Source organism: Anticarsia gemmatalis, chromosome 17 (genome assembly GCF_050436995.1).
Source record: "Anticarsia gemmatalis isolate Benzon Research Colony breed Stoneville strain chromosome 17, ilAntGemm2 primary, whole genome shotgun sequence".
NCBI lineage: Eukaryota > Metazoa > Arthropoda > Insecta > Lepidoptera > Erebidae > Anticarsia > Anticarsia gemmatalis.
Genome location: NC_134761.1, coordinates 677,452 through 690,372, shown reverse-complemented (window position 1 = coordinate 690,372; position 12,921 = coordinate 677,452). Strand labels below are relative to the sequence as shown.

The following is a 12,921-nucleotide window of genomic DNA, read 5'->3' as shown; positions in this document are numbered from 1 at the left end:
ATATCTAACACTTATTCTATTTCACTTTTAAAGTGATATTTAGCTGACTGTTGACTTTTTTGGTTTGGGTAATACATAATTATGTACCAACCTTGACATAAGCATATAAGTTTCACTTTCAATGCATAAGATTTTGGATGTATTGGTATTAGTTACAATACGTTATCTAAGTTATAGACTATCTGTGTACCGAATTTCATCAACATTCGTTCAATACTTTTGGCGTGAAGGAGTAACATACAAACGTCCTTACAAACTTTCGCATTTATTTGTAGGAAATAGAATCTTACAGGGTACCGTCGTTCAAGGAAAATATTGTAGTTAAGTAAATAAAAAAGTATATAAGTAAAGTTAGTATTTGTCACCGTCTCAAGAGCTCGAAGGTAAAACCATTTAAGTGTATTATCCTCAAACGTGTTGATATTTTTATCGTAGTTTGTTTTTCAACAATAACTAAGACGAAGCCAAAAAAGTTATAAGAGATTATAATATAGCAAGAAGTTTAAAGAGTTCTAATGGACTTTAAACCACCTTTGTGACGCGGTTGGTAGTGTATCCGACTGGTGATCACGAGGTCCCGGGATCGATTCCCGGGTCGAGCAAAGAGCTTTTGGTCTTTCTAATATATATTATACTCTACAGATTTATTATAAGTATAGATTATTTCTCCATTGTAGCCCTGTGTCTGGTAACGTGCCCGTTAAATGACCCGTGCCTATTACATGGGACTGATATTGTTAACGACGAAACGTGAGTGTATTGCATACACCTCTGCCTACATTTTCTGGTATAACAGGCGTGATATTATGTATGAAGGTAATGGACACTAGTGGTAAAAAGTCGTAAATGATAGTTAGTTGACTGCTTCCGTGGCGCAGTGGTTTAGGTCACCATGCCGCTACCATTGCTTCAGGAGGTCGGGGGTTCCATTTCCACACAACAATTATTTGTTCGGATACAAATAATTGTTTTGGGTCTGTTTGTACTTTGTGTGCGTTTGTGAAAGGCCCTGCGATATACGAGCAATTCCTAGTGTGGTAGTTGTCCTTTTAAAAAAAAAGGACAATAGCAATTATTAGAACGTACTAATGTTTTCCAACCAATAAACAATATATTAGTTTACCTATTTACACGAGATTATAACAGTTGATCATCTAATTCTGCGACACACGACACTTAATACGACAACGTGGGTGTATGTTCTCTGTCTAGCCTCATGACGACAAGTCGTGACGTTGTTTACACCCACTGAATAACCCACCCCACTAATGTAAGGTGATCGGTGAACCACTCATTTTGTAACGAGTCGTTTTTATCGATTAAGGCTTGTATAAGTTGCTACCTCCCACGCAAATGGTTGCAGGTTCGAATCCGAGGCAACACACCTATGATTTTTTTGAAGTTATGTGTGTATTAGAAATAGTTATCACTTGTTCCAACGGTGAAGGAAAACATCGTGATGCAACCTTGCAATCTCGAAAGTTGAAGAACAGTTCTTGAAGGTATGCAAAGTCGCCAACCCGCACTTGGACAGCGTGGTGGACTCAAGGACTAAACACTCCCTCATTACGGGAGGAGACCAGAAAACGAAACCCGGAGACGAAAAAAAAAAACCGCTTTAGCCTTATAGATAAGCCTTTTACGAAGACAAATTTAATATTTTTTTGTTAACCCTTTCACCTATCCATTTCCTATACTTGTTCGGCTTGTGCCGATCTGGTACTTCCTTTGGGTCCGATAATCACAATTCGGTTTCATCATTTAGCGATGCCGAGCGACATTTTTCCCGAACAATATACAAATATTTGGTTTTACCGAAAGGCTAGGCCGATCAATGCCGAAACGAATATGTGTAGCAGGCCTAAGAAAGCATATTAGTAAGAAATATTCATAAACATATTCATTGTTTGAATATCATGTTTTTCATAAAATTTAAACATTATAGGTGCAAGCATTTATTTTATTTCGTAATATGCTAACATCCGGCCGCGACTTGACTGGGGCTGAGAGATTTCCTGCTAATTTCCGACTATTTCCCGGAAAATATAGTCTATGTGCATAAGGATTATGCAGCTTTATAATAGTGCTAGAATATTTAACATGAACACAGATTTTATTTTAAAGGAATGTAATACAATTTGTGTAGCAATCGGTTTGCGATAACAAGTCTGTGCCGAAATGTCGAGAAAATCAAGGTGCAACGCATTATTCGATTCCATTCCCGTGCCATATACTATTTTAATTATGATAATTTTATATGAATATACTTACAATCCTTTATACTATCGGTTTATTTCGCAACAAATCTAAAATGTCTAACTTTTAACATAAGTCATATTTACTTCTAAATAAAACTTTAGCTAGGTCATAAATATTGGCTTCAAAAAGCCTATGAAAGTCATGTTCTAGATACAGTACGATACTTGTAATATGACACGACCTCCATAATAATTGGGCACGACTCCAGATATTGAGCCAAAGGCTTTACAGCCAAAAAGTTTACATTCCATCGATCCGGTAGACACTGGCACCTTTTGTGCAAATGTTACGAATACATAATTTATAACTACTTAATATTTCTCAGGTTGACTTTGATAAAGAGTGTTTTTAAATCCAGTGCTAACTTTGGCGAAATCTATACTAATATTATGAGTTCAAAAGTGGGAAGCAAATGCTGAACTGATTTCGACGAAATTCAAAGTCAAAATTCAGAATCCGAAATATCGTAGTTTTTTTTCAAGTTTTTTTTTCGCGGGGGCTTTTACAAACTTACAAACAACGAACACCAAGTACAACCAGACCCGAAACAACTATTTGTGGATAGCACAAATATTTATTCCGTGTGGGAATCGAACCCACGACCTCTCGACACACTGGTAGTTGGCACAGTGGTTAAGCCGATGACCGACTTACATATAAAACCCAAGAGTCATTGGTAAAAACTTAAGTCATCATTACGCATTTTATGATCTGACAAATGGGATTTTTCAATTACCATAATACAGGTAAATACTTGCCCAGATCAACAAATAATTATTTCACAACCTAACAACATATTCTATCTATCTTGGATATGTTTATTGCCCAAATCACGACAAAATTATGTGGATTTATATGATAGTTAGCTTAGTACACAGATAGTTTGTATAACCTGGATTAATACGTAGGATACTCTATTCCCCCAGGAAATCTGAATCAATCTGAAAAATTGCGGGCAAAAACTAGTATTTTTAAATTCCTCACATTTAAAAGGTACAGACTTGTTTATGTGTCTTAGGGTTATTCAAGCCACAGGAGGGCTTGGCTTGACAACTGCCCTTTTTAAGTCAAGAATGACGATTACATTTTCAATACTAGTCATCCATTTACGATTCTGTCTCCGTTTCGCTTAACTTTAAAAGCGTTTGCCGCTTCGAAAAGCTTCATAAATTGATACTAAAAAGTCCGTAGCTATAAGAGTATGCAAATGTCTAATAATTCGTGTCTGGTCTAGACTATTACGTAACGAGTCGGCTAAACCAACTTAATACCATTGTGACGCCAATTTTGCTGAAAATGTCGCATTTCTAACCGACTGCAAAAAAGGGGGTTGTTTTCTTTAAAACATTTGGGGGGACCGATTTTGATGATTGTTTTATTATTTGAAAGTTTAGTTATAAATTTCATTAAAATTGTACTGTACATGACAGACAGGTTTGGAAGAAAAGAGGGGAGGCCTTTACCCAGCAGTGGGACACATAGGGGGCTATTTTAAAAAAAAACAACTATCGGACTAAGAAATGCTCTTGTGTCGCGGGGACTTTAACAGACATACAAGCAACGGACACAAAATACAACCCGACCCGAAACAATTATTTATGGATCGTACAAATAAATTGTTCGAACCCACGAACTACCGACGTCGTTGACGACCAATGGTTGCGTCGTGACGACCTAAACCACTGCGCCACGGAGGCAGTCAAAAAAAAAAAAACATCCAAATTTGACGAGTAGTTTTTGCATTTATAGGAAACAGACAGACGCAGCGCGGGTTTTCTGTTTTATATTATGTAGTGTCGTTTCCGTTATCGAGATAAATTCCTCCACAATCAGAGATTCAGACGACGAAATAAGTATTTGAGCTATTATTCACTTCAGATAACTGATAAAAAACCTGTTATTTGCTCTCGTGTAACGTCGTATACAAATATGATATCAATAAGTAAATATGAATCGGTGAATAGTGGGTAAATAAAGGAAAACTTCTTCAAATATCGTACTGTGTTTTTTTTCTCTCATTTCCCAAAGTCTTTGCTCATACTTTTGGAAATAAAGTGAGATTTTTGTATGTATTTTTCAATGTGTGTAAAATACAAAAATATATGATTCGCAATTTTCGCACTAAAAGGAGCCAAAACGATTGTTATTCAACACATCCTGAAACTGAACTGCAATTTTAGCAATCAGAATAATGTTTTGGAAATTGAGAATCGAACTCGGAACAATTTTTGTTCTTTACCAGCAACCCAAGCTTATCAATAAAATTATTAATAATCATTCATGAAAAAATTTTTCTCAAATTGTTTAAAACATGTAACTGATTGTACTGATAATGCTCTCTTTAGAATTAAGTTCATCAGTAAAGAATCCGAAGGATCACAAGAGACATGCCAAAGAATCGATAGATCAATAAAATTAAAAGACTTCCATTTGCTATGACCATGCCTGTTCCTTACAAATAACTCTAAAACATAGGTACCTAATGTTCTACTAGAAATGTCCACATGTTTCTCTAAATACAGCACTTAGATAAGATGTCCATTATCAATGACTGACATCCCATTGTGCTGCTATTTGTGTCCAAATAAACATTCACATGTACACTTCTAGTCTGTATCATTGTAAACAGTTGTTTAATTACAGTAATAAAAGTGGCCCTTGTTTATAAGTTGACTTTTTAGGATACTGAGCTGGTTTATTGGGTACTAGCTTTTACCAGGGACTTCAGGCGCCATCTGAATTTTCAAAATTTGTAAAAAGTAGCCTATGTCCTTTCTCGAGTATCAAAATATCTTCATACCAAATTTCATGCAAATTGGTTCAGTAGTTTAGACGTGATTGAGTAACAGACAGACAGACAGAGTTACTTTTTCATTAGTATGGATTCAGCTTTAGGTATAGAGCTAATTCCAAAAGCGCAATTCACTAAAAAAGTTGGTGAGTGTCAGGCTCTATTGACTAGGCATAGTCAATTACACTATGTTGTCTCTAGAATGTTCTACTAGGTATTTCTACAATGCTACCATGGTCATGGTAAGGGCTATTTTATAGGCCTGTGACAATGTCGGTAAAAACCCAATCAGTTAACCAAAATCACTGCACACTCTTCAGTAAACATACATAACTATACACTACTAATGGTCTAATATTTTCTTAATACTCTTTCTGTTTTATGACAAAATATTGTCATGTTAATAAATAAGGGTGAAGACACTGGCATCTGTAACACAGCTTCGACTACCATAGATGTCAGGACAATGTGTGAATATTGTAACAGATTTTATGTCAATAAAATATTTTTGATTTTTTTTTTGGTCTGTTTCTACACTTTGTATGTAGGTAATTAGTTTTTATTTTTACAACAAAAGGAGTTATTCTTCTAAGCTGTTCTTTTAAGTTGTGTATGTAAAAATCATCTATAGATACTATAATTGCTACAACTATTATAAAATGGAATGCATCATACTTTATCAAGGTATCCTTTGCCGGTGGGGTCGGAGAGGTCCCATATCTTGCTGAGCACCACATCGCTGAGGCGTGACTTCTTCAGGAACCGCGCCGCGTCCAGCGCCTGGATCGTTCCCGCGCCATTGGGATCCACCTGCAATAACACATTGTACAGATTAGTTATTACATTATCACCGTCGGATATTATTTCATAGAAGAAATTTACATTAGCCGGCTACTCAAAAGATTGCTGGTTCAAATCCATATAACATCACACCAAGAATCATAGAGTTCTAGAGGGGATACAAAATCCTAATACACTTCCTTTATGTTGTGGACTCAAGACCTCAATCCAGGAGTAGCTACTGACTCAAACCAAATTACTTTGCTTTCCACTTTTCCTTCAATCATCATACAGTTAGTGATCAACCTTGACCCTAACAACTGTTATCTTAAATGACAACAACTATCAGATTTTTATAAGTCCTCCGATGCACGGAGATGCTCAGCTTAAATATAACTATGGTTCCCCCTCTAGGAAAGGTTTGCACTAAGATTGCTTAACCCACTCATGATTCTTGTATAAATTCTTTAGATGACTAACTACTGTCCATAAAAAGGCAACTTTAGTCTCTTATACTTTAAGGCAATAACAATATATTCATAATAGCATGATTGGCAAACATCATTCACAGTTTAGATATAAAAAGTAATAACAGCAATAAAGTTAGCACTTTTCTATTGTATTTATCTAATGATATTTTTATAGACACTGCACTAAAAAAGAGATATCCATAAACCCATTTTGTAAAGTCGGATAAAGGAATTCGTTCCTAGTTCAATTGTGAGTAAATCAGTTATACATAGCACATATTTTAAGATTATTTTCTACTGCAATTTGTATTGTGAAAATTATTAAACAGAATCAAATTAATTTAAAAACAACTGCTAGTTAGGAATTTGAAGATGAGATAGGTCTTTCACATGACATTAAATCAATTCAAACATGTAAAACAATCATAAAGGAGACTTATTTTACATAATTTATGATAACTATGAGTCCATCACAATACCATAACTGATAAAATATCTAAACAGGAAGTTAGGAATCATATTAGAGCCAAAATCACATGACTAAGTACTGATTTTTCTATATTCCAATAACTTTCAGGCATAACTGGAATTATTCAAAATAAGTATACAATTTTGTCCATTATTCAACCAATAAATGCTAGGTTTTTTAAATAAAAAGCCCATGTTTCATCCCAGTTCTTTAACTATTTTCATGCTGAGTTTAATTAGAGTGGCTTTAGCTGTGAAAGGATTTCAGATATACCTACACATACATAATAATATAGTAGTATGGATTCTACAAAAATCTTAAGACATTAATTTATTCCCTAAATGAAGCTTGATCATGAAAAACCTTGCCCTAACACTGCTGTATGATATTTAAACATTACATAAGTTTCTCCTTACTACTTATTAAACTTTATTTTAGATTTAAAAGCAACCTTTTTACTAGTAATGGTCAAATTTAAGTTCAAGTAAAAGCTAGCATGATCAGGGCAAGAGACAAGATCATAATCTTTTTTTTTAAATCCAATTTTAACTGTTTTAAATGTCTATGATGTACAGCAGTCTTATTTAAATTAAGTCTTGTTATGAATGAGCAATAAATAAGTAATCTTTATAAAAACAATAGGCATATTAATCAAGATAAAAGTCAATGCATAGATTTATTAGTGCAGATAGTGTCAATGTGCAAGATTATTTTAATTTAGTGTATTTTTTACAAGATAAATGTCTTTATTCCAAAATCTAATAGGAATTGCTAGGATCACAATTCACAAATTACTAATTAAAAAGTTTAACACTGTCTATGCCCAAGGATAAAACAATGATTATCAAAAACATTCAATTAATTAATAAGAACAGTTTTTTATCATCACCCTGGAGAAGAATATAAGAACAGACTAAACTATTGATTGCAATTAAACTCGCCGGTAATATCATTATGATCTTTATGATTAAAACCATAGAGACTACTTTTCATTACTTTCACACTTTTTTTTTATTTGTACATTAGACATTGGCCTAGAACTTCCAGACTCTAAATGAAAATTTCGCACATTACGTAAATTATAACAAGTAAGATAAGTTTCAGTTTAATTCTCTACTTAAATTGATTTTAATAAGGTAAGTAGTTATTAAAATTATCAGATGTTGAAGTGATTAATAGGCTTACCTGGTGATAATATGCTTCATATATAGCGCTGTGGGTCCCTGCCACCTGCAACCGTTCAATTCCCATTCTCAGAACGTAAAACTCACAATAATCATTAATATAAACTCGTATTTTGAACGGCTATGGGTGTGACATTTCAATCATCTTCACGACATTTCCAACGTTCGTAACTACAACTGGTAATGATTACGGCTCTCAGGACGAAAAAAACCAAATAAAACTTAAAAGCACTATTCATAGACTCTGCACTGCAAATTTCTATTGACTTATTGATCAAATACGCGGTGAAACTATTGAATTATAATATTTTTTAACAGCGTAATCCGTTCACGGTACACTAAACTTTGACATCAAATATTTTAATGTTTTCAAGCTTTATATACAAAACGCACTGCACCAAACTGTAGATACATTAATACATTTTACTTTAGACTTCAAATTTATGTAATTTCAACAGTAAAAACTACCTAAATCGCAAATAATTCTACCTGAGTAGGAGAGGGCAAGGCAGCCATTTTTTACATCTCCTCGTCGACCAATCAATAAGCGGTCATAGACTAAAGAATCTTTGACATAAGCGGGCCAAAGATAATGTTTGCTGTTTGGTCAAGGAGTTTCGATGTTGTATAGTTTGCTACATCACTAGCTTTTGTTTATGGTTAATTTAAATTCTTGCGAAAACCTGGAACGATTTATATAGGCCATTAAATAAAATAAAAAAATGTTAATACGTATGTATTCTGCACAACAAAAAAATGTTACATCTTTTTAGCCATATTTGTTTTAATAGTGTTCACAAAACTAAGCAAGCGATGTAATCCTTGATCATTTATTTCAAATCCTGGGAGTGATTTTAGATTTTTCAACCATTCCTTAACTTTTTCATGACGATCACAAAGCGGGACCAATATTTCTAAGGAGCTTACAGTTGTTCCACAGCAAAGATCACATAAACGCACCTGTGAAAACAAACAAAGTTGTATATTTTAAAAAAATGTAACTGAGTTGAAAATAATGTTAATCTTACCTCATGACCGGTAAGAAATTTATGTGCGTCCAATTTTTTTTCTAAATAATCCATTGCGTCATACCACTTGGTTAATTTGTTTTCGTCTGCTGGCCACTTTCCAGCAAAAAAATCTGTCTGCAATGAAAAATTAGAATGATCATAACTCATCGCAGAAAATCGATAATTATACCGGGCAATGATTCTTATAAAGGCCTAAGAAAGCTAAACTTACATATATGGCACTATCTATGGGAAACAGAACACCAGCATTGTAGAACATCATCTCTTCAACTCTTGTTCTTATGAACACATCTTCAGGGTACAAGTCATTAGGTATACTTCTGCACAGATGTAATGCTATCGCCTGACTGTCTGCTATAACTTCACCGTTTAGTTCCAACGCAGGCACTTTCTGAAGTGGGTTTATCTAAAATAGTAATAAAAACTAGGTACATTGAATATCTTTTTAACGGAAACAAGTAACCTGATACTGTAAGGTCTTTCTGAATGCTCTACCTTTTTGTAAAAATCAAGTTTATTTTCTCCCTTGAAAAGATCTATTTTATGAAAGTCCAATTCGGTTTTGAGTAGAGAGGCTGTAATCATGACAAACCTCACCGGTGGGGAGGCTTCGTCACCATAAAGTATAGGCTTTCTTTGCACTGAAATGTTCCTGTAAAAATAATAATAAGATTAGCATCTCTTCTATATGACCTGTGAAGTGCGTGTTCTCATCACATCGCCGCCTATAATTATGATATTTAATCTTTTTCTGGTTAATTCCTAAGCACTGAACCGGTTCATCGGTATTCAAAGATTTTAAATAAGAAATTCTCACTGAATAATGCATTCTCTATTAACCGAAAAAAAAACGTAAAAAAATAGGCGTTCTTCACAAATTATCCCAAACAAGTACCTACTTAAAATAATGAAATAAAATGACAAACATTGGCCTTTTTTCTAATATTTTCCCCAGTTGTCTCTGACATCTCTTTAAGTGCAACGTGATTGATTGTATAATGTGCAATACTGAACACGTTCATCAATGCATAACAAGTTTTTATATTTAATCTGACTTATACTTAATTAATCTTCGAAGAGCTGTCTTATTAACACTTGTGGAATGCACGCCATAATCATAATCATAAAATGCGATCTTTAATCACCGCTCAGATCACGAAGAGTTGCGTTTAATGATTGATTATGAATTATTTTTTAAGTGTCGTTTGGTCTTATCTTTAAATCGTCAAATGATTTTGAACAGCTATTTTGACAGATGAACACAAACCACATACCTATCTGCTTCGTGAACAACAAGAAAGAAAACAAATATTAATTGCATCCTAAGTCTTGATCAATTTGAATATTCAAGAAGCAAAGAATATGACAAAATAGTACCTACCTGTTTTGGCTTATGCACCAAAATGCGGCTTTGCGATGACCAAAACTACCACGAATAAAATGCATTTTGTAAACACGATCGTAGAACCGTAATGTTAGACTCCCGACGCTGTTATGACTAAAGTTAAAAAACAACAAGTTGTAAATTTATGCAATATGATACCAAGACGGGATCAAATTCAGTTTTCCTGTTACCTTTTCCATAATGCATGCTGGTTCCCTTTGCCGCGTGTTATTTGAATTTACAATAAACACATTTATTATTCCTTCGAATATTTTGTAGCTGACCGTTCCAGATTATATCGACAATTGTTTTTTCTTCATCTTATTTGAAGCAAAATTAAATACTCCTTGCAAGATGCTTGCTGCAACATTTTATTTCATGAAAGAAAACTGTCATGCCCAATCAAGAAAAGTCATAAAAAATTATAAGTTATACAAAAAAAAACAAGTTACTAATAAATATTTGCACATATAAAATTATTACACTACCATGCAACATTAGTTTTGGATTAAATTATAGTGAACCACTTTAATATGGGTGTAGCGACAAGCAAAGGTTTAGCATCACAAGGACTTAAGTAAGTTTATGACATATTCATCTTTGTCATAATCTCCTAGACTTTACGAATTTCTAGGGCTTACAGGCGCCAAAAGTAATTGCCGTAAGCAGATTGTTTTTTTAACAACAAAAAACAAACAACGCAATTTGAAATTTGTCTGAAAAGTTATGTTCTGTATGTTACGGTCATACTTTTTCCATAGTAGTCTTCAAATTATAAGATAAATTACTATTCCAGACACTGTACATTATGGAAAACTGATCGGAGCCCCGCGTGTCGCGCTGTAATGATGGCGCTAGACTCCATGAATCTAAGCATCACTGAAGTAGACGTAAACATAGATAAAGGAGAACACAGGTCTCCTGAAATGGCTGTAGTAAGTTAAACAAACTTTTCACTATCTATCAGGCAAGTTAGAAGAATTTCCTGGAAGCAGAACACCATCATATTTATATTCTGGCTATTGTACCCATAGTTAGTATTTGCTGAGACGAAGGAGCTGCAAAACCATTTCCATCCAATTAAGCACTGTAATCTATTTTTAATCTTAAATTACTTTTACTTACGAAACTAAAATTGTACACGTTTTCTTTTTTCAGCTAAACCCACTGCAGACATTACCAGTATTTAAAGACAGAGAGTTGGTTTTAAGCGACAGGTACGTCTGTTTGAAAACTTGATTAAGTATTTTTGCTAACATTGTATCACAGGGTTGTAATTGTAGCAAAATTAAAAGAACTTTGATAATGCAAAGCCATTGACTTACTGGCACGAAATGGTGATCTTATTCTTTTATTCACATTTAACAGACGTTTGTGTTTCCAGCCACGCTATATGCACATACCTGGCGGGTCGCTACTGCGACAGTGAGCGACTGCTGCCCAAGGACCCGGGAGGACGATCTATAGTTGATCAACATTTGCATTACAACAGTGGTATCCTTTACCCACGGTTTCGAGCTGCAGCAGTAAGTCTTTCCAAGTTCTATGTCGTCTGCGAAACCTAGAAACAAGAATTTTGTGTTTAAGCTTGCAGCGCTAAATAATGTGAATCAATTTATTGAGTGACTGAATCACCTATATTTTTAGATTTAAAAGATTTGATACCATATTTTGTGGGTTCTTTTACCTACTCATTGTGTATTTTTGTTTTCAGTATCCTATTTTATACGAAAACTGCAATTTTATAATGCCCCAACAAATAATTGAGATTGAATGCGCCTACGCTGATTTGGAGAGCATGCTATTGGGCCGCAATTGGTTCGGTGGAAGTTGGGCTTCCCTCAGTGACATCGTATTTGCGTCCACAGTTAGCACACTAAACATCCTTGTACCAATTGATAAACAAAAGTTAGTTACGTATTATTCTAATCTAATTGAATGTTAGTCTCTTAGAAGCAGAAAGATAAATGTTTCTTCTTTATTCTTAGATTCCCGCGTCTCTCGAGCTGGCTTCACAGAGTGTCCGATGAATTATTTTTTGTAACTGCGAACAAAAAAGGATTGACTGAATTTTCACGAAGAATAGGCGAGTTATCACATGTACAACAGTCATGAATATTTGTTCCAAGATAATTTTATTACAAACGATATGTCTGTCAACAATAGATTGCGGCTGTGATAGTGAAACAGAGTTCAAGTGTCCACGCAGTTCAATGAGAAGACGTTTCCTTGGACTAAAAAAATCCACAAACGAGGAACCACAAATACAGTAAAGAAATTTAGGAATAGGTGCCAGTCTTGCTACGATAGAACAATAACAGGATACTTGGAAAATTATTTTTTGACGTAAAAATTATATAGAATTTATTTCATAATTAAAATTAAAATGTGTATGGTGTTTTCTTCCTTATTCTGTACACTTACTTTGTTTTCAATTCGCAGTAAAAGACAATGATTTATTGATTTATATTCTGATTTTGTTAAATCTGTTAATATAAATCGTTTATCCTTAGCGTGATTGATGCACATTTATGCAACTACTTTATGATCTAT

The 12,921-nt window shown here is 34.1% G+C and overlaps 3 protein-coding genes across 3 annotated transcripts in view; 1 reads left to right on the top strand and 2 right to left on the bottom strand.

Annotated features, from left to right (window-relative positions):
• Window positions 1-8,531, bottom strand: part of Eps-15 (Epidermal growth factor receptor pathway substrate 15) — a 46,451-nt gene extending 37,920 nt beyond the window's left edge. Inside the window, exons 1-3 of the mRNA XM_076125624.1 lie at window positions 8,443-8,531; window positions 7,955-7,999; window positions 5,726-5,860 (exon numbers count right to left, since the gene is read on the bottom strand). Coding sequence (XP_075981739.1) covers window positions 5,726-5,860; window positions 7,955-7,999; window positions 8,443-8,469 — 207 coding nt within the window. The 5' untranslated portion in view covers window positions 8,470-8,531. The remainder of the gene's footprint in view (window positions 1-5,725; window positions 5,861-7,954; window positions 8,000-8,442) is intronic.
• On the top strand, window positions 7,793-12,608 carry LOC142980266 (glutathione S-transferase 1-like). Its single transcript, XM_076125625.1, has 6 exons — window positions 7,793-7,857; window positions 11,165-11,303; window positions 11,527-11,585; window positions 11,753-11,894; window positions 12,083-12,276; window positions 12,357-12,608. The coding sequence occupies exons 2-6, from the start codon at window positions 11,214-11,216 to the stop codon at window positions 12,481-12,483; spliced, it is 612 nt and encodes a 203-aa protein (XP_075981740.1). The 5' UTR covers window positions 7,793-7,857; window positions 11,165-11,213; the 3' UTR covers window positions 12,484-12,608.
• Window positions 8,693-10,464, bottom strand: LOC142980042 (glutathione S-transferase 1-like). Its single transcript, XM_076125317.1, has 5 exons — window positions 10,366-10,464; window positions 9,480-9,636; window positions 9,196-9,390; window positions 8,982-9,098; window positions 8,693-8,913 (listed from the first exon to the last, which is right to left on the bottom strand). The coding sequence occupies exons 1-5, from the start codon at window positions 10,428-10,430 to the stop codon at window positions 8,713-8,715; spliced, it is 735 nt and encodes a 244-aa protein (XP_075981432.1). The 5' UTR covers window positions 10,431-10,464; the 3' UTR covers window positions 8,693-8,712.
• Window positions 12,609-12,921: the final 313 nt, after the last annotated feature.

What these genes read in the sequence shown, in the direction of transcription:
- LOC142980266 (XM_076125625.1), top strand. Translation starts at nt 11,214, where the DNA reads ATGATGGCGCTAGACTCCATGAATCTAAGCATCACTGAAGTAGACGTA. An exon ending in GGTCTCCTGAAATGGCTGTA is followed by an intron (nt 11,304 to 11,526) that starts GTAAGTTAAACA and finishes TTCTTTTTTCAG; the next exon opens with CTAAACCCACTGCAGACATT. An exon ending in CACGGTTTCGAGCTGCAGCA is followed by an intron (nt 11,895 to 12,082) that starts GTAAGTCTTTCC and finishes TTTTGTTTTCAG; the next exon opens with TATCCTATTTTATACGAAAA.
- LOC142980042 (XM_076125317.1), bottom strand. Translation starts at nt 10,430, where the DNA reads ATGCATTTTATTCGTGGTAGTTTTGGTCATCGCAAAGCCGCATTTTGG. An exon ending in AACTTGATTTTTACAAAAAG is followed by an intron (nt 9,391 to 9,479) that starts GTAGAGCATTCA and finishes TTACTATTTTAG; the next exon opens with ATAAACCCACTTCAGAAAGT. An exon ending in AATTTCTTACCGGTCATGAG is followed by an intron (nt 8,914 to 8,981) that starts GTAAGATTAACA and finishes TTGTTTTCACAG; the next exon opens with GTGCGTTTATGTGATCTTTG.